General features: G+C 40.3%; 1 protein-coding gene across 4 annotated transcripts in view; it reads right to left on the bottom strand.

Moving 5' to 3' along the window:
- The window catches only part of Pde1a (phosphodiesterase 1A), a 256,931-nt gene that overhangs the window by 182,408 nt on the left and 54,010 nt on the right, over window positions 1–20,513 (bottom strand). The window contains exon 1 of one of the 4 annotated variants that reach the window (XM_021659806.2): window positions 2,523–2,971. The exons of the other annotated variants lie outside the window; for them this stretch is intronic. Coding sequence (XP_021515481.1) covers window positions 2,523–2,575 — 53 coding nt within the window. The 5' untranslated portion in view covers window positions 2,576–2,971. Of the gene's footprint in view, window positions 1–2,522; window positions 2,972–20,513 lie in introns of those variants that run through there. 4 annotated transcript variants of the gene reach the window in all.

Below are 20,513 nucleotides of genomic sequence, written 5' to 3'. Positions count from 1 at the left end.
ATGCTTCTTAACCCAACCATGAGATGTGTGTATGCACTACTCCAAAACCTACTTTTTTTTTTTCCATTTAATGAATGGTTTTTGGTTTCTTAAATCTACAATTGTTCTGTGAATTAAAAAATCAACTTTAATTCTATCTCAAAAATTGAATTTAAAAGCAGTTTTATATCGTTTCTCTGTGATCACTTAAGTGTCAGAAAAATGTATCCCTAATATCTGTTTTTCCTGGGGTACGGTTTCCTCCTGCAGTGTGCTGCGTTTGAGTGCCCTGCTCACATATACACGAGAATGTCCTGAGTCTGGCAGAGAAGCGCAGGTGAGCTGAGTTAGAGCCATGAGTTTTACCAGGAAAGCCATCCTACCTGAAGAAATTTAGAATTTCAGAATAAAAGTTCCAGGCCTTACCTGTCTTGCTAACACTTTAAATGAATTATTTATAGGCAGCTAAGCTATTAGGCTACAAAGGGTCTGTTAAATTTATGTGGTTCTCCTGGCACATATGAAAGACCTTCTCACCAAGCGGACTGACAACCCATGGCGAAGCCCTTGAGACGTAGAGGAAGAGGCAGAAACAGACTGAGTAAGAAAGCTCTGGAGCAGACCTCTGAGAAGAGAAGCCAGGCCTGAGGAGAGACGTTCTAGTGAGAGACTCTAGATGACTGAGATGTACAAGGCGTCAAGGTGCCAACGGAAGGAGCATGAGATAAGGACAAAATACCGACTAGAGTTTGCCCCAACTGCCAGCGTGCCTAACACTACAAATAGGTATCAGGAAGCCGATTTCCAACTGTCCTTTCTCCGAGGAGTTATGGCTAATCACGCAAAACTCTTCTGCTCTCGTCGCTCATCATTGCCACGCATAATAAAAGTGATGACAGTGACCTCAAGGCCACTTGTCAGTAAATCTTACCCCTACATCTGACCTGTCCTACTCTTGCTGAAATAACCGCCTGGGTGAAAGTATGGCCTCATTGCAGCAATCAGAAGGATTCACCCCGATCACCAGAAGCATGAAGCAAAATCTAAGCTCATTGTGTTTTATTGTGATTATTAGGGGAAATCTTAACTTTCACGAAGAGCCAGGTTTTTCTATTTAAATAATGTATCTCTAAGTAGGGTGATGTCCACCAGCAGGTAAGACCTGAGCATATATATGAGGAGTGAAAAGAATTTGGCCTAAAAACCACCTACCTCCATCCCCTACACTCCAACACGGCATACGATGCACAGAAAAGAGGGCTAGGTAGGTCTGCCTCTGTCCAACCTGCCTACTAAACAAAAAGTAGTTTGCTGTTTGAGCCGTTCGTGTAACTACCATCAACTTGAGAGAAAATAGAGAACCATTTATTATTACATAGGTCACTAACTAGTTATATAAGGTTGGAAGGCCTCTGAGATAAATATGCACTGAGGACAGTTTTGGATTTTTGAGCAGTTATGGTTATAGCAGTTGTTTTACAGTATTTCCACACTTAAGTAAATATCAATCATACTTAAGTCCATACACATGGATTTAAGTATAATTTACCTTCAAAATGTTTTAAACAGATTTATGTTATAACTGTGTCAAGTGTTACCAAGGTATACTATTTCTATTAATGAAACTGTAATAGTATTTACTTAGTACATAAGATGACAATTTTTGTAATTTCACTCTAAGATCCACCCATATTCAGGATGAAGTAATAACAGGAGTCTGTTCAATGGATTTCCGTTACTCTACATTACTCCTAATTCAACAACTAGAAGCCGCAGCTTGAGGCTAGTGCCTGCTATTTAACATTTACGATTTTTGCATGCTTACAGTCTTTGTGGGAGATAATACAAAGCTGACAGTTCAGTCCTTTGTTTTAAGAAGCAGAAACTGTTCATTTTCTACCTACTAAAAACTTTTAATTTTCAGTGCTGAATTCTAAAGTACACAACAGATAACCAAACAACCAAGCTAAAACAAATAATTAGAAATCATTGCCCTCCCCCCAGGAAAAAAGCATTCCCCTCCATACAGACACATACACCCGCCCCCAAATAAACCTTCTATGTGCTACAGTCCTCTTCTTTGCCCTAGTCTTTCCTAAATGCTTGCCTAATACTCCCAAAGATCTAGAAAATGTACACTCCAGTACAGTAGCTATCAAATTCAAATTTATCTCAGCACAGAAACCCTGCCCTTGAGTGTAATCAGTTCAAAGAACCAAGGACTGTATTTTCCAATTCGAAGAGTGTGCAGCCGCTCGCTCAGTAACAGGGAGAGATTGCACAACGTTTCAAAAGTTTTTCCAGTGCTATGTCACTCATGAGCTTGAATAGCTAAGATGTTTTAAAAGCGTATTTTTGAGGAATTGATAAGAGCTTGTATACGGAGATTTGGGAAGTAGCAAATAAAAGGATTTCTTCTGTCTGCATGAAGTTACGCTCTGCTGTTCTGCTGCAGCTTTAGTGCCACATTCCTCAGGTTGAAGATGGAGAGAAACCACCGTGGCTGAGAGCCCTGGAGTCACCTGGGATGCAGCAGGACTTACCTAAAGATGGGTCTTTGGAGATGTTTCTTCCTGATTGTGACATACTCATCCATTTAAAGATGACGGTTTAACTTCTTCCTGGAAAGTGCTCCAGAAACTCCAGGGAGGGAACCGTGGAAGCTTATCCTGAGCTATTGTGCTGCAAGGAGCCCAGAGGGAAAAAGTGGTTTCCTCTTTCTCTTTTTGGGTGCTGGGAGAAAACTTCCCTGTTCTCTGCCAGCTGGGCAGTGTGTCCACAGAGGCCACATAAGACAGGCACGTCGGGGCACTCCCCCACAGAGCAGGGTGTGCAAAACCCACCAGAGTCACGCTGAAACAGGCAAGGGAAACAGCGGAGACCCTCAGAACCGGAAAACAAACAGACAGAAACCTTCCTACTCCGAGGGACACCCAGGTAGGAGCTCCCCTAAGTTACTGAAGCCATGAGAGCTCCTTCCTCATGCTGGTCAAGCCGGCGAGGCTAAGTCCCTCCCTGTCTTTAAAACAGCCCGTTTCTGAGGCTCAACTTTTTTTTCTTCAAAATAAAAGTTGCACAGCTGGCTGAGCAGTCCCAAGTGAGTGCCCTCCGCACGCCAGTCCTGTTGGAATTGAAACTGTGTCTGAATAACTGCAGACAGAGCTCTGGAGCTGCACATCTGGCTTCAAGGGGCTGTAATTATCTCACCATCTTTAACTCACGTTGGATGAAGTGTGGGACGAGACACCCTTTTGGACACTCACAACTTGATAATCAACACTCGGGCTGAGGTCGAAGATGCCGTTTCAGTTGGGAGAAGTCCCTCAGTGTGTTGGCCGGAGCCCAGAAGTTAGCAAAACAAGAGTTGCTCAAGCCTATTAGTGAAAATGTACCCAGATGCCTCTGTCCTCAAGTGCAGTTTTCCAACTATGAAAATAGCACCACCAAACAGAAAACAAAACACGAGCAAGGATACACATACATAAATAAATGAATAAACAAGCCCTAATTGTCAGAGTGCCTAAGATTTTATAGTGTAGGGAAACTTTTAATTTTATAACAATAAAAGGGAAGACAAATAAGTAGAAAAGATATTGTGAACAAATTTGTGAGCATTGTTTCATTAGAACCCGAGGCTTTCACTCCATGAATAGCCCAAATTACAGAGAACATAAATCCTAGTTTTTCAAGGAAACTTATTTTGAAGACTTTCCTGAATTGTTACTTAAGCTCCTGATGGACCAGGCCAGAGGTTCAGTATGTAATGAGCCATCTCAGAGCATGATTAAAATATTTTAAAAGTACATGCCATAAAGGAAAAAGTAAGGTGTAGATGTGGGTTTGTTTGAATGATCCAGCAAGAGCTGGATCAAGAGTCTCAAAGGTAGGGACCATTTGCAGTCATGTGCAAATGGTTGAGGGAAGCAAGGCACTTTTTGCCTGTTATCACTAAAGAGAGAGGAGACATATACCAACCACTGATTTTATAGAGAAGTTCTAATCCGTGCCAGGAAGTGAAAATCAGGCTGAGAGGGCATTGAGCCAAAATAAAATTAAGGTGTGCAAGTTCGGCTCTGTCTTCCAGTGACCATGGACAAACTTCGTGCCTGTGTGGACTCCAGTTTCATTGCTTATGAAATGAAGTCACAATATTACTTGAATGCTTTGGAGATTCTGTGCCTAATTTTCTTCTTGAAAATAAATGATCACAGACATCATGACGCCTACGTGAGCTCTATGTAAAAGATACTGTTATATTCCGCACTGCGCCTAGGTGCATACATTCACAGAGAGCCGTCTAAGTCAGTGTGCCCATCGTCAGCAACAGCTCGCAATCATGGATTCTCATGACTTCTTACATGGCAGTGAGTTAGTATGGAGACCTTTCAAACCCAGGCCCACAGGCGGACCTGTGTAACACACCCTCTGCGGTAACCGTGTGTTGGCTTTCTTTGTCACACGGGAAGGCACGTAGATACTAACACATGTAGACTTTTTCCTGGAGAGGCTTTCTCATTAGCGGCGGCTGTATGTCTCTACAGTAATGGCTTACCTCCACTACTCTTAATATGACATAAATATATCTCCAAAGAAATAGGCCGAGGAAATAAATCATAAGCTTAAAACTTAATTCCATCTACCTTTCTGCTGAAAAAATGTAACATGCTTCTTGTGAAATGGCTCAGCAGTTAAGAGAACCTTCCAGGGAATCTGGGGTTGTTTACCAGTACCCACAGGCACCTGGGAACTCCAGCTCCTGGGGACCTAGTGCCCTAGTGTGGCCGCCACAGGCACCTACACACACGCATATGTGCCCATGTATGCATGCATGCCCCTCACACACGTACAAATAGAAAATAAACCCTAAAAAATAACACGAAATGACTTTTTTCATGACCATAATGAAAAGCACTCAACAAGATGCCAATTAACACAGCCAAGTTCCTTTTAGCATCAAGTTACTGTTTGCCTTAAACTCAAGACTCCATTATGAACTGAAGAACTTAAAGGCTGTTTAAACTGACCACAGGAAACCAAATCCAACTTTCCTTGAATTCAATTTATATTCTTTTCTGTTCATGTAGGTGTTTAAAGGAGACAGGATAGACTCACATTTATGCTAAGCACAATATTTAAGCCCAAATTTCATCCAAAAAGAGCAATGACAAATGCAGGTAAACTGACCACCCTCCTAAAACAAATTTTAAAATGTATTTTTTTCATTTATACAGTTTTAGTGTGTCTGTGTCTCTGTGTGTGCGAGTGTGTATGTATGTGTGTGTTTGTGCACATTCATGGTCAAGAACACGTAGAGAAGTCAGAGATTAATTTGCAGTAACTGATTCTCTTCTCCCACCATGTGTATCTTGGGGACTGAACTCAGTTCATCAGGCTAGGCAGCAAACAACTCTACCAGCAGAATTATTTCACAGGGCCCAAAGTATATACATTACAGATTACAAATTTCTTAATTTACTTTTTTCAAGGAGTATTTAAATTTGATTTGGGGAAAAGTAGTTGTCTTTTCTAACATTCAATTTTAGTGTAGCCTTCAATGAGATGAAAAGCTCTGTTGGTTAAATTACAGAAACATCGCTTTCATTAGCACTTCCATATACACAAAATACTGAAAGCTCTTCTACACATAACCAGGCCAAATCGCTTATAAAACAGGCCAAATATAATTTATTAAGGTTTTTTAAATAGGACTGAGGTCAGAAATGGCATTTGTTTTTCTTAATGATAAATTAGATGAAGCTTGTTTTACATTACAAACACACACACACACACGTATACTCAGACACACATTTACACCACCTATCTGTACACAAGATTACACATATACACACTTCATATATGTGTGCATGCAATTGCATACTCACACATGAGACTAACCTGACTCAGCAATGTTAGAGGTGAACCGTGAGTGTGTTAAGACTCTTGACTGGCACGTCCATCTAAACTAACGTGTCGAGTGTAGTGAAACACAAGGACCCACCCTTGTGACCCTTCCAGCCAGAAGCAGCATCACGGTGTTGCCCCTCGTCACCATGGAAACCAGGTAGGCAGTTTGTCCTCTGCTGTAATGCCGAAGTCCCAGACACGCAATCTTAGGAAGACTCTGGGTACTCTGCTACCCAAATGATAGGAAATGAATTTATCCACAAATGGTCACTTTATCTACATAAGTGTTGAGTCACTGTGGTCTGACATGAAGGCTGTGCTGTTATTGCTTTAAACAGAACTTAATGAAACATAGTATCAAGTTATTTCAGGAAGTGTTAAGTAGAGGGGAAATAATATTTCCTGGAAAGGAAAGCTCGAATGGCATTTTAGCTTATATTAATGTATTCACACATTATTTTTGCTTAAAAAGTCTGCACCTTTCACTTCTGTTGTCTCGTCTTTCACCACGGTTAAAGGAACAGGGAGGGACGTTGGATGAGTCATTTCCAATGTTTCATTTTGCTTGATATGTCAAGCATGAAAGGTGAGGTGTGCATGTGATACTCCCTTGGAAAATCACCTAGATCTTGAGTAAAACCCCAAAACAGAAACAGGAAAGTGTGAATTGCATGCTTGGCTTTCACGGGTAGAGCCACAGACTTCGAAGCAGTCATGGGACCATCTCCTGGTCAGCTACACAAGAGAAAGGATTGGGGCCACTTCTTCGTGATGGGCTAGCCTGGTCTCTGCTGCTTCCCTTCTGTGGACAACTCACCTTGGGATGAGCAGGAATCATCCGCAGAGAACACAGATCTGACCCATGCTTTCCAGAGAAATATCCACAGCCTCCACATTTAAGTCATTTTCAAAAAATTAATTTCTTGCTACAGATTTCACAACTGGTTAAGAATATGGAATTTGGGGGCTGGAGAGATTTCTCAGAGGTTAAGAGCCATGGCTGTTCTTCCAGGGGTCCTGAGTTCAATTCCCACTGGCTCACAACCATCTATAATGAGATCTGGTGCCCTCTGCTGGTGAGCAGACATACATGCAGGCAGAACATGGTATACATAGTAAATAAACCTTTTTTTTTTTTTTTTTTTTTTTTTTTTTTTAATATTCTGGCATTTGAGCTCAGGGGGCTCTTTCCTGAGCCACATCTGTTTATTTGGTTGTTGCAGTTTTTCCTCCTACTATATGGTAGAGAAGTACTCCACACAGGTCAGAGTTCTTTCTAGTCTACACTCAACCTCCTAGAGAACTCTGGAAAAAGAGAAGACTCACCTAACCTCTCCAGGCTGTAGCCTTTCTTCTCATAACCCCAGACTCTCCTTAAACGTTAAGACAGTACCTGTTACATCACCAACACTTTGTAAGAGCTAGCCTGAGAAACCCTTCCACAGATCCTTATGATAATCAATGGCACCGACCAACAAATGTTTCTTACCAAGATCTGAGTGGAAGCTGCCTTCTGTTATAAAAAGTCTTGGCCTAAAGTCAAGGATCATGGATCAAATCCTAGACCTAGCAGCAGTTTTGTTTTGTTATGTTTTGCAGTGTTCTAGATGTTGTTGGTTTCATCATGAGCCAAAACAAGAAGTTGTGCTACCTATCCTTTGAGATACTTTCCTGCTCTGACACTCCATGACTCTCTCACAACCTCTGGGATAAACTGTCAAGTCACTTAAATGCAATACACAACTAAGAGTAGACTCTGTCATCACTTTTATCTCCTCTTAACCATGATCACATCATATGTACCACCAGAAGACTCCATAGGATTAGAAATGTACATTATTCAAATAGAAATTGGGGCATTTGTAGTTGTTCTGCCTGAAAATGTTCTACCATTTGTCTCTGTGTAGCTTCAATCTGGAATGAACCTTCCAGCTCTAAGCAGGACAGAATTAGCACTTGTCCTCCCTGGGCCTGACATATAACTACGCTCAATAGTTATTTATGAAGTAAATTAATATGTAAATGGCACGGTCATTAATGCCACTCTTCATCTCATTTCAATAAAGTTTTTGTTTGTTTGTTTTTTCTAAAAATCCAGTCACTTCCAGTAAAAGAGCATTGTTTGAGATTTCTACTACATGCCACCTTCCTTTGAAGCTGCCTCTGAGTTGAAGGACTGGGTTTCTGTAACATGGAGGAGGCAAGATACAGGTGGCCTCAGATGCATGCCTTCAGGTGTTTGCTCTTCCTTATAATCTCTGATCTTTGCAACAAGGCCTCTTGGCCATCTAGTCACTTGACTCCATACAAATGTCCGAGGCTAAATTCTGTGGCTGCTAAACTTACTTGACAATTAAATTCACTCTCTGCTTAGTTAGTCTAAGTTAGTCACTCTTGTCCTAGGAAACTTGTGTGTGCCTGCTATCTCGGGTAGAGCTCTGCAGAAGCAATTATGCCTTTGAAGTCTGTGCAGTGTCCTCCATCCATAGCAGTGAGAACCCTAGAATAGACTTTCCCTGTATCAACTGAGTCCTAAAGTCCACACCAGACTAATAGGGCTACCTGAGGCCTATATCCACATAGGCCCTGAAGGTCTGGGACCCATCATTTTGTACTACAGATTTTCCTCTGTGATACTTAACTTACTAAATCACAGTGAAATCCCATTTGCTTCAGACTTTTACTCCCAACCAAACATATTTGAGGTCCAAATACTCTGACTACTTGTACAAATCACCTTACATCTGTGAATTCCATCCAAGACTTGGTCAGGTAAGAAAATAGACGCCTTTCTATCTCGCAATAGATGCAGTAAGATGAAGTAGAATACACCTTACCTCCTGAGTACCTATCATTCACTATTAAACGAACAAACAAACAAAAAAGGAGAAATACTTGAGGGCATTAAAGTCTAAATGCTTTGGTCATGAAAATTACACAGCACTTGGAGAGCTATTTCTGGTGTGAACAAGACCAGGGTTGTAAGAACATGAGTTTTCAATGGATTTATGAACTCCATTTGGCTATCAATGAGCTGCTTATTTTCCTTGCCTTTGTCTTTGCTGATGTCAGTCCCACCCTTGCATGAGGCAGATGAATGCCTCTGACTGACAAGAAAAAGGTCACAGTCACCGAAAGGAAAGAGGAAAAAAGCACACTGCTCCCATTAAGTTACGAAACCTTCTTATTCATTTAAGTGGGTGTACACTGATGACATCACACTATGACATTAACGTCTGTCCAATCAGCCCCCCAAGTTCCTGCTCCCCATCTCCAAACTGATCTTTAGACTCACTTTCTTTTAGTTTCAAGGCATTGTTCTTCTCATGCATCCACATCTTTCCTGCCTCCTCCATCCACACAGGTCCCTTCCCCCAGAATGTTTTGTCCTGCTCCTTGCTCTGATTTGGGCTGCTTTGACACCTGTGAAGGCAGATGCTTCTCCCAACAGCCCACCTCAGCTTTGTAAGCCTGTAACAAGCCTTCCTTTCCTCCCAGCACCAAAATCCGTGTCTGTGATAATCTAAGTAACTATTCGTGCAAAAACTTATCCATCAACACTCCAGAATGCAGCAAAAGAATGCATAATCCTCCTGGCTCTATCAGAATAAAACCCAATTAAATTATACAAAAATGACATCTACCTCATATATGTGACTGTGTGTTCCTAAAAATGGACTTGTATTAATTTCCAGTAATGTTTTAAGACCTTTTCTAATGCGCAACATGTTTCAATTTCTCATATTTCTTTATATCAGAAGTATTTTGTACCTGAGAACAGGTATGGTGGTATCTTGGTCCAGTCTGTGCTACTGTGACATAAGTCCTGAGACTAGATAATATGTAAAGATCAGAAATGTATTCTCTCACAGTTCTAGAAGGTAAGACAAAGATCAAAGGGCCTCCACATGACAGATGACAGAAAGCAAGCTAACCACAGGCTGCCACCATGCTGCCTTTAAAGAAGCCTTGATCACATAAATGAGGAAGAGCTCCCATGGCAATCACCTCCTAGAGACAGTGATGGCCATGCCTAAGTTACAGAAAACACACATTCAGGACATGAGGATAGTAAAATTGACAACACATTTGAGAATGGCTTTGTAAATGGTTCTCGATTTGACTAAAAATGTCGGTTACTTTGGGAGAGGCAGATTTCCTCTGATAAACAATTTTGAACAGATTCCCTTCACTTGTGTATCAGATCTATGGTTTAAAATTAGTGTGTCAGAGGTCGTACTTTCTTGATTAAGTAAGAAAGGTCAGTTTGTGGCAAGGAAAGCTTTTTTTTCCCCAGTTGGCTAGATGCCAAGTCTGTTGTGTCCATCGCAAAGTAAAAGAGTAGAGGCAGGTCAGTTAAAGTTTGATTGGCTCCAATTAACATTCCTCCAATGCTGCCAAGAAAGGACTCTGTGGAGTAGTGTGACGTTCCATGAAAACATCAACAACAACAAAGGAAATCATTTAAAATAGACTCTCACAGCCAAACACCCACTGCTCAGTGTGGAATCAAGCCATACATACATAAATCTACTGTATGAGGAAATAAATTTTATATATTATAGTTCAGGGAACGATACACAGGAGCCTCCTCAATGTAAAATTTCCTTTGAGTGAGAGAATTAAAACAGAGATGGCTGGACAGGGTCTTGAAGGATGAATAGATCCTCAGCAAGTAGGCCCAAGAGGAAAGGTTAAAAATTTTATTAGGCCTATCCGCCAGACAACAGTGTGTAGCCGGGGGCACACATTGCCCTGAAGAGCTGAGGAAACTTCCTCCCTCATCCTGGAAGTGAGAGAAATGAGCTTTGAGCGTGACAGTTGAAATCCATGTGAGTCAGAGGTTTCCTCACTCCTCAACCATGTCAAAGTATTCTTATTTGGAATTCTTCAGTCAGTGGAAAATTCTTCAGAAGCGGCTTACAGGGCACTGCTGCTCAGTGTCCCAACTGTGAAGTCCATCGCTCACTCATCAGCTCAGCTCACTACTGAGTCATCATCACCAGCCTTATTCCATATTTTAAGCTTGGTTTCAAAGTGACTCTAAATTCAATTAATGTTTTCTTTCTTCAAATTTGTCTCAAGCTTCCAGTAACGACTGTGAGTCAATGTGCAAAACTCTAACCAAGAAATAAATCAGTGTCAATAAATGGAAAGTTCCCGAACGCTAACCTATTGGCTTCTCCGGGCATTAAGAGTTTCACAGCGTTAGAGACGGCCATGACTCACACATGAATAGGGGCAGGCACTGATTTTCATCATTTGGAGACGGGAGGCATGGCAATCAAAGCCAGGGCTTTGTGCTTGCCAGGCAAGCACCCTCCCGGCTCTTGACTGTCAGGAGGACGTACAGTGGGTTCTAAGTACCCAAATGTATAGAAGCAGGTCACTACGCTCGCTACCTTTCTAGAGCAAAAAGAGGAGTTATTAACTGGGAGAAACAGTAAAGAACATGTGTGCGTGAAGCCGCACATCTATTCCTGCCTCAAAAAACACTTCTTTTGGCTTCAAATTTTCTCTTTGCTTCTACTGAATATGTTCCTCACTCCAAATCCATGTAACAACCTTTCCTTGCCAAACTCACCTCCAGAATCGCCATATTTTATAGCAATTCATCATTATGACTAATTGTTCTCTAGCATGTTATAGTTAACAAAATATATTTGTACATCCACTTTATTAAGCTCTGAATTTAAATTCCAGCCACAGTTTCAACTGGTCAATGCCATCTCCTAAGCCCAACTCTCAATACATTGGCCACTGTGTCATGTGATATATGACCTAATACCAGAGAAGAACACGAGAAATCAGTCTACAAAATTCTACATCACTTTCGACATTATGAACAGTATGCCATGGGGTCCTAGAAAAAAACGATCTTCCTTTATCCACCATTTCTATTCGGCTCAGTAGGATGTGTAGGAGGAAGACAGTCGGCTCATACCGTCAGGCCTTTGGCATGCAACGCTCTATGCTCCACACACACTCTTCAAGTACTTCCACACGGTAGACTTTAGAAACCAGAAACCTACACCGCATGTTCAAAGTCCACTGTGCTGTCACAGTACAGTCATGGGGTTTGTGTCTTTCTCTTCCCTAACATTTTACCCTCTTTCTACAACACCAGCATCTCTAATAGCAGCTTTAGGAAGAACAGATCTAATTTCCACGTCATTAACACAGAGCTTTGGATTGGGTCAGAGCACTGGTGCAGACTTCATTTCAAAGACATATTGGCATGGCTTGCATCATCTCTGCGATACATGATCCACGATGTCGGTGAACGAGTGAAGGGAGTACAGCAGAACACTAAGCATGTAGAGGCATTGAGGTCTGTATCTCACCATTTGCTGCTGAGTGAACGTAGATGAGCAAAACTTCTGAACAAAACACCACTGAGAAACTCTATAAAAAAATAGGTTAGAATAAAAATAAAGACGAAGTTTTACCTCAACTTTAACAATGGCTTCCCAATATTAAATTTTATGTTAGTGTTGGAATTTGGTCTTTAAAATCATGTTTGTAGCAGCTTTATTTGTAATAGCCAGAAGCTGGAAACAGCCCAGATGTCCCTCAACTGAAGATTGGATGCAGAAATTGTGGTACATCTATACAATGGAGTATTACTCAGCAATGAAAAATAAGGAAATCATGAAATTTGCAGGTAAATGGTGGGACCTGGAAAGGATCATCCTGAGTGAGTTGTCCCAGAAGCAAAAAGACACACACAGTATATACTCACTCATATAGACATACAACATAGGATAAACCCACTAAAATCGGTAGATGTAAACAAACTAAGCAAAAGAGAGGACCCTAACTAAAATGCTCAATCCCCATCCTGAAAGGCAAAGAGGATGGACATCAGAAGAAGAAGAAAACAGGAAACATCCTAGGAACCTGCCACAGAGGGCCTCTGAAAGCCTCTGCCCTGCAGAATATCAAAGCAGATGCTGAGCCTAATGGCCAACTGTCGGGCAGAGTGAATGGAATTTTATGTAAGAAGTGGGAAATAGCAAGAGCTGGAGAGGACAGGAACTCCACAAGTAGAGCAACAGAACAAGAAAATTTGAACACAGGGAACTTCCCAAAGACTCATACTCCAACCAAGGACTATTCATGGAGATAACCTAGAACCCCTGCACAGATGTAGCCCATGGCAGTTCAGTGTCCAAGTGGGTTACATAGTAATGGGAAGAGGGACTGCCTCTGGCATAATCTGATTGGCCTGCTCTTTGATCACCTCTCCTTGAGTTGAGAGCAGCCTTACCAGGCCACAGAAGATGACAATGCAGCCACTTCTGGTGAGAACTGATTGTCTAAGTTCAGAAAGAAGGAGAGGAAGACCTCCCCTATCAGTGGACTTGGGGAGGGGCATGCATGCAGAAAGGGGAAGAAGGGTGGGATCGGGAGGGGAGGAGGGAGGGGCTTATGGGGGGATACAAAATGAATAAAGTGTAATTAATAATAAAATATTCTTTAAAAAAAGATGTATTCATCATACCATGAAATTTGATGGCAAGATTGTTATTAGAATTAACCAGGTGATTTTAAGAAATTCCATATTAGAAATAAATGACAAAATAAAAAAAGTATTTCCCCCCCCCAAAAAAAAGCATGTCCAAAGCAATTCAAAGCCAGTTGTAGAAAAACTAAGACTAGACACATATCTCTCACGCAGTCCAAAAATTTACTCAAATTGGAGCAAAGACTTTAACACAAGTTCTGAATGCTGATACTGTTCAGAGGAAAGGATGGGCAAAGCTGGGTGAACAAAGACAACACTAATAGACATGCCAAAGAGCAGAAAAGCCCACAAGACCTCACCCGTACAGGGAGTGTTATAGGCAACTCAGGAATTCTGGGAGCAGAAGAGGTGGTCTTCCCCTGGGGAGAGCACAACAATTGATTATCCAATACCAAATGGTCAACCCTGAAAACATACATGCAGATTTCATTACACAGACTTACTTTAGGAATGTATATGTATATGCATATATACACATATACATATATACATGCCATAACAACTAGTAAAAATTAAAAAAAAAGAGGCTATTAATTTGAAGGAGAGTGGGTGAGCAGAGGATTTGGCTTAGATGAGGAAAAGGGACGGGAGAAATGTAATTGTATTATAAAATCTCAAAAATAAAAAAAATCAGAATTAAAAAAAAAACATCAATAGTATAGACATAGTCATGGATTTTTTGAAAAACGCCCAAATAGCACAGCATGTCTGTTGATACTCTCCTTGTTCAGATTAGGACAGCCTTGTTGGTGAGACTTTATGGATGTAGCCATTTGCTGAGCACAAACTGCGTGCTGAGTATTTCCTAGGGCTGTACACGCTTACTACACGGATTTTTCCCAAACCGAATGCAGACATAAGGCAGCAACCCCAATGTAGTGAGCTAACGGGCTCTGCAGAAACCAAAAGAGCAAGACCTCAGCCCAGGGCTGCTGATCTCCACAGCCCATGGCCTCAGGAACAGTTCCTCCCACTTCTGGCCGTGCTGACTTTCCTCTAGCCCTCAGCATCAGTCTACAGATTTTAGTATGTTTATCCTGTATTATATGACTAATATCCACTTATAAGTGAGTGCATACCAAGCCTGTCTTTCTGTTTCTGGTATACCTCACTCAGGATGATCTTTTCTAGTTCCATCCATTTGCCTGCAAATTTCATGATTTCCTTGTTTTTGAGAGTTGAGTGGTAGCCCATTGTGTAAATGTACATAATTTCTGTATCCATTCTTCAGCTGAGGGACATCTAGGTTGTTTCCAGATTCTGGCTATTACGAATAAAGCTGCTATGAACATGGTTGAGCAAATGTCCTGGTTGAATGGTGGGGCATCTTTTGAGTATATGCCTAGGAGTGGTATAGCTGGATCTTGAGGCAATGCTATTCCCAATTTTCTGAAAGCACACCAGAATTCGCTTTTTAAATTCTTAATTTGATTTTTAGAAAATCAAGTCCCTGCACCAACCAGCTAAAGCCTGTGGTCCACAAATTTTCTTTAAACCCTGATTTGTATGGAAAAGTAATTGTCCTGTGTTTTACTGGTGCAAAAAGTACTGTCTATGGTATTATAAAAATCAAACAAAATCAAAGCTACTGCTACTACATCCCAGGACATTACTACAGGACTCCGAAGGTAAGTATGACTGAGTGATGGGACGCTGCTGGCTATAGGTAATGTTTATCACACCACACAGGCAGGCACTTGTTCTTGCTAGCTATATGCAGACATCACATATTTCATTAAATTACTGTAACGTTGTATAATAAATGCCAACACATTTTCCTTGTTGTTTTTATTTTTGTTTTTAGAAAATTAACATATTTACCCTTTTTAATTTTATTATTTATTATTTATTACAATTTATTCACTTTGTATCCCAGCTGTGGCCCCTCCCTTGTCTCTTCCCAGTCCCACCTTCCCTCTCTCTTTCCCCCCTAGACCCCTCCCCTAGTCCACAAATAGGGGAGGTCCTCCTCACCTACTATGTGATCCTAGCCTTTTAGGTCTCATCAGGACTAGCTCAGTCTTTGAAGAACCCTTGTCATTTTTTAAAAAATGCATATTACAAATAAAAATGCTGCTATTTGGGGAAATAAACAAATTATGCATAAAATTTAAGATTTGCATTCAATAATGTTATATAATTTGATTTTTCTATGTTGTCTGTTTCCTAGTATTATTTGTCTAAAAATCCTGTTGCCTAAACATTAGCAATGACAGTGTTGCTTCAGCCTTTTTCCCTCCCAGAAAAATGTTCTTGAGCACCAGATGGCAAGTTTATTCTTACACATATAAATGTGCCCGTATACAAAATCATTTCGTATAGAAAATAACCTTCTGAACAAGCAGTATTGAGAGGCATGATTCCATATGAAAAAAAGGGAAATCAATATATATCTTATGTCTTGGGTAGAAATGGAAGGTATCAATATGAACTATTTTATATTTATACATATATGTAGATGTGCCTTTGTAGCGGCCATTGAAAATCTTCCCTTCCACTAGAAGACATGGACAGTACCACTGCAAAGCTTTTATACATCTTTTAGGTCACCAGTCACTGTGACTTCCCTGCTTGGTTTGTGCAGGATTGAGGGAATAACTCTTTCTTGTAGTCTATGCATTTCTTTAAATCTGCTTTATTCAAAATGCAATGAATAAATGAATACCGATTGTCACACTTAGAGAAAGTGCCACATTGGGGAGTGATCTTATCTGTCTGTATCCGCATTTATTTGATTTTACTTATATATCTTTGCTTGGAGACAGTCTTGGTTAGTAGTTAAGTGTTACTGAAATTTACTAAGTGGTTAAACTGACCTCAAACTCACTATACCCCCAACCTCAGCCTCCTCGGTGATGGGAAGACAGGCATATACCATCACGTGCTGTCAATCTGTATTTGGATGGATATTTCCTGCTCTGTCTGCTAACAAAGTTTAAAAATAATAGTAGTTCAGTAGTAATAAGCAGAGTTAGCCTCAGCTTCTGTAAAGGGTTTTCTACTAACTCTTCTTAATAGCCTATCTGCACAGACACAATATGTAGTTAAGAATTTGAAACTGTTATTCCAAGAGAATATCTTGAGGAGTTACTCCAGTACTCTTATTCTCCATTTTTTACAAAACTGGGAAAAGGAGCAGAAAGCATAGCTAATCCGTTGGGGTTTCATTTGCTAAAACAGTTCCAAGATACACAAGTTAAACTTGGCATACTTTGGATTTAGCCCAAAACAATGTTTTTATTGGCTGTGGAAAGTGGAATTTTAGACTATGTTAGGCCATACTACAATTATGTTTGGAAATGCCTAATGTGATGGTTGAGCATTCAGTGTGGTTAACTAAGTTTATGTCTGCTGCAAGGTGATGGATAGTGTTTCCCTCAGCACTTAAGGCTAGTACACACAAAAGGCCAAGGGACTTAGCTTTCTAACACCATTTACTGGAAACATAAAAATGTAAAGATTTCCAGAAGACAATGGGGAAATATAAAAGATCTTTCTTCTAAATATAAATATTAAGATCTCGACGGACTGATTAGATGGCCCAAAGTCAGATTTTTAGTGATATAAAAACAAGAGTAAAACAAATCATTTAATTTATGCCTCGAGCTATCTCCTTAAATATAAACATTCCATTTTCCCATTCGATACAGAATCAAATGACTATTTTTCTTCTAAACAGGGCTTTTTTTTTTAAGTTTTATGAATGCTGGTGATTCCCTCAAGCAGAGTTGAAACTTGATATTGTTTTAGAAAGTTGATTTAAGAGTTTAAAGGAAAATACTTTAGACCAATAAAAGTCAAATTAGCTTCAGTGTGAAAATTATAGAAAAGGAGAAAATCTATAGAACGAAAGTAGAATTCAAGCATTTAAGCAACATTAAGCTAATGTATTGTATTGCCTTCGGTGGTATTACTTAAATTAGTTTCTGCCTAGACAATACATATTTAAATATTTCTTTGCTGAAACTGAGTTTTCTTCCACTATTAAAACTTAAAAATATTTGGGCTGTTTTAATGGTTAATGAATATTTTCTTTAACCCTCAACTCATGACTTGACATTTCCATGAGTGTGTTCAAGGGACGTTAGCATCAAAAGAGAATTTCACTGAAACTTCATCAAGCAATTAGTTATGGTAGAAATGGGATAGCATGCTGAGCCATGAATATTCAGTATTTAGCAAGCTCTAAAATGCTAATGTGCAAGATTAAAGTACAAGACTTCATTCATTTTTAATTTAAATTGTGCTGTCAGTTTAACTACATCTTCTCAGCTTTTACTACCCATATTAATCTTTAAAATATAATGGTCAGAATAAATTAAGGAAGTGATGAGCAATGGTCTATTTGTACTATTTTTAAAAGTATTTATACTATTTGTTTTTCTTCCGATGGTAGGGATCAAACCCGGGGCCTTGAGCATACCAGGCAAACTCAGCATGTGGCTTTATGCCCAGGCCTTTACAGTCTTTGAAATGCTTACCAGAAAAAAGGATCACATGGTTAGAAAATGCTCTGCCTGCAGAGCTGGTGGGATACTTAGCCCATTTCCGACTGAATACCAGAGAAGTCAAAATTCAAGGTTCAGATACCACAGGACAAAGATAAATTTATCTCAGCTACTGCTCGTGTAAGGCCATTGCTGCTGACCACAAGTATAATCAGGTCAGGCAGCACACGTACATTTTACTGCCACCAAACTTTCTAGGTACCTCTTTCTGTTAGGAGTGGCTGATACAGATGGGAATAGAGTTAAGAAGAACTCTGCCCATGTTGGCTTCAACTGCCTAGAGTCACCTGAGAAGGAAGTCTTAATTAAGGACCTGCCTAGATCAGATTGGCTTGTGGGCATGACTGTGGTGGTGGTGGTGGTAGGCGGGTGTTGAGGGCATTCTTGATTGTTGAAGTAGGAGGGCCCAATCTATTGTGTGGTACCATTTCCTAGGCAAGTTGGCCTGGGCTGTGGAAGAGAGCTGAGCTGCTGCATTCCTTGGCTGTGAGTTCTTTACAAGTAATGCTGTGTGGAATAGCAAGCAGGCCTGTCTTCAGGGTCCTGTCTTGAGTCTCTTCCCTGACTTCCCTCAGTCATGGACTGTTACTTGAAAGTGTAAGCCAAACAAACCATTTCCTTCCCTAAGTTGCTTTTGGTCAGTGTTTTGTCACAATAAAAAAAAAAAAAACAACGTAGAACAAATTCCATGTCAGGTTTAAAAAACAGATGACAGAATGTCCAAGCAAAGAGTAATTGTCCAGATTGAATATTTGCTTTGTACATGAAAATGGAAGGAGGAAAACTATTAACACAGTTACTCAGCTTATTGTTTGGTTAATTAACTGTCATATACGACACAGGTGCAATCTATAGTTCAAATGGTTAAGAGCCTTCAAGTGATTCAGCAGCATTCTCCCGTGTGGAACACAGAACATGCTCTCTGGAGTGACCTTCTTTGGCTTTCAGTCCCAGAGTCTATTCCAATAATATGTGTGATACCCCAGAAGTTATTTAGAATAGTTAAACTTCAGTTCCTTCCTCTGTAGAGATGGGAAATAATCAGGGCTGCTTGAGAATATCACTGCTTTTCAAATATAGATGATGATAAATAGATACATAGATAGATGAAAGATAGATAGATAGATGATAGATAGATAGATGGATGATGGATAGATAGCTAGACAAATGAAAGATAAACAGATAGATGATGATGAAGATAGACATATAGACAGAGAGACAGATGACAGACAGATGATGAAGATAGATGGTGCACGCATACATATATAGATGATATAGATAGATTATAGATGATGATGCATATATAGATACTAGATCATATAGATACATGCATATAGATTATATAAATAAGCATATATCTATGCACAATGAGTTTCTATCTTAGTCTATACATAAAATCTAGAATTGTAATTAAACAGTAGTTGAGCTCAGCATGATGGCCATTAGGAAAATGTTTGCTGTGAGAACCTTTCATTTACAGGCACAGATACACAGACCCAAACATGCAAACACACACACACACACACACACACACACACACACACACTACACTCCTTGTTCATATATTATTACAACGTATTTCACCATGTAACTTTTAGTGTTCTTCACTATCCTTGCGCTTAATTTTGATGTCAAAATTTCTCAGGTCATCTATGAGTAGGGTGGAGGTGATCAAAGAGCCAGCCACTGAGTCATGTCAGAGACAGCCCCTGCTCCCCTCACTAGGTAACCCACTTGGAAACTGAGCTGCCATGGCCTACATCTGAGCAGGTGTTCTAGGTCCTCTCCATATATGGTCCTTGGATGGAGTATCAGTCTCTGCAGAGCCCGCTGGGCCCATAGTTGTTGGTGCTGTTGTTCTCCTTATGGAGCTTCTGTCCTCTCCAGGTCTTTCTCTCTCCCCCTTCTTCCATAAGACTCCCTGTGTTCTGCCCAAAGTTTTGGTGAGAGTCTCAGCATCTGCTTCAATACCCTATTGGGTGGAGCCTTTCAGAGGACATCTGTAGTAGGCTCCTGTCCTGTTCCCTCTCTTCTACCACTTCTGGTATCTACCCTGTTTGCCATTCTGAATGAGAATTAAACATCCTCCCTAGGATCCTCCTTGTTGTTTAGCTTCTTTAGGTCCATAGACTTTTGTATGTTTATCTTGTATTATATGTCAAGTATCCACTTATAAGTGAGAATATACCATGTGCATCTTTCTGCTTCTGGGATACCTCACTCAGGGTGAGCTTTTCTAGTTCCATCCATTTGCTTGCAGATTTCATGATTTCCTTGTTTTTACTTGCTGAGTAGTATTCCATTGTGTAGATGTACCACAATTTCTGTATCTATTTCTCAATTGAGGGACATCTGGGTTGTTTCCAGATTCTGGCTATTAGGAATAAGGCTGCTGTGAACATAGTTCAGCAAATGTCCTTGTTGAATGGTAGAACATTTTTCAGGTATATGCCCAGGAGTGGTATAGCTGGATCTTGAGGTAGAACTATTTCCAAGTTTCTGAGAAACTTGATTGATTTCCAACAGGATTGTATAAGTTTCCATTCTTACCAGTGATGAAGGAGGGTTCTGCTTTCTCCACATCCTCTCCAGCA

This window comes from Meriones unguiculatus, chromosome 8, assembly GCF_030254825.1.
Source record: "Meriones unguiculatus strain TT.TT164.6M chromosome 8, Bangor_MerUng_6.1, whole genome shotgun sequence".
Classification (NCBI taxonomy): Eukaryota; Metazoa; Chordata; class Mammalia; order Rodentia; family Muridae; genus Meriones; species Meriones unguiculatus.
Note: the sequence above shows the minus strand (reverse complement) of the source record. Positions and strands in the feature narration are given on the sequence as shown.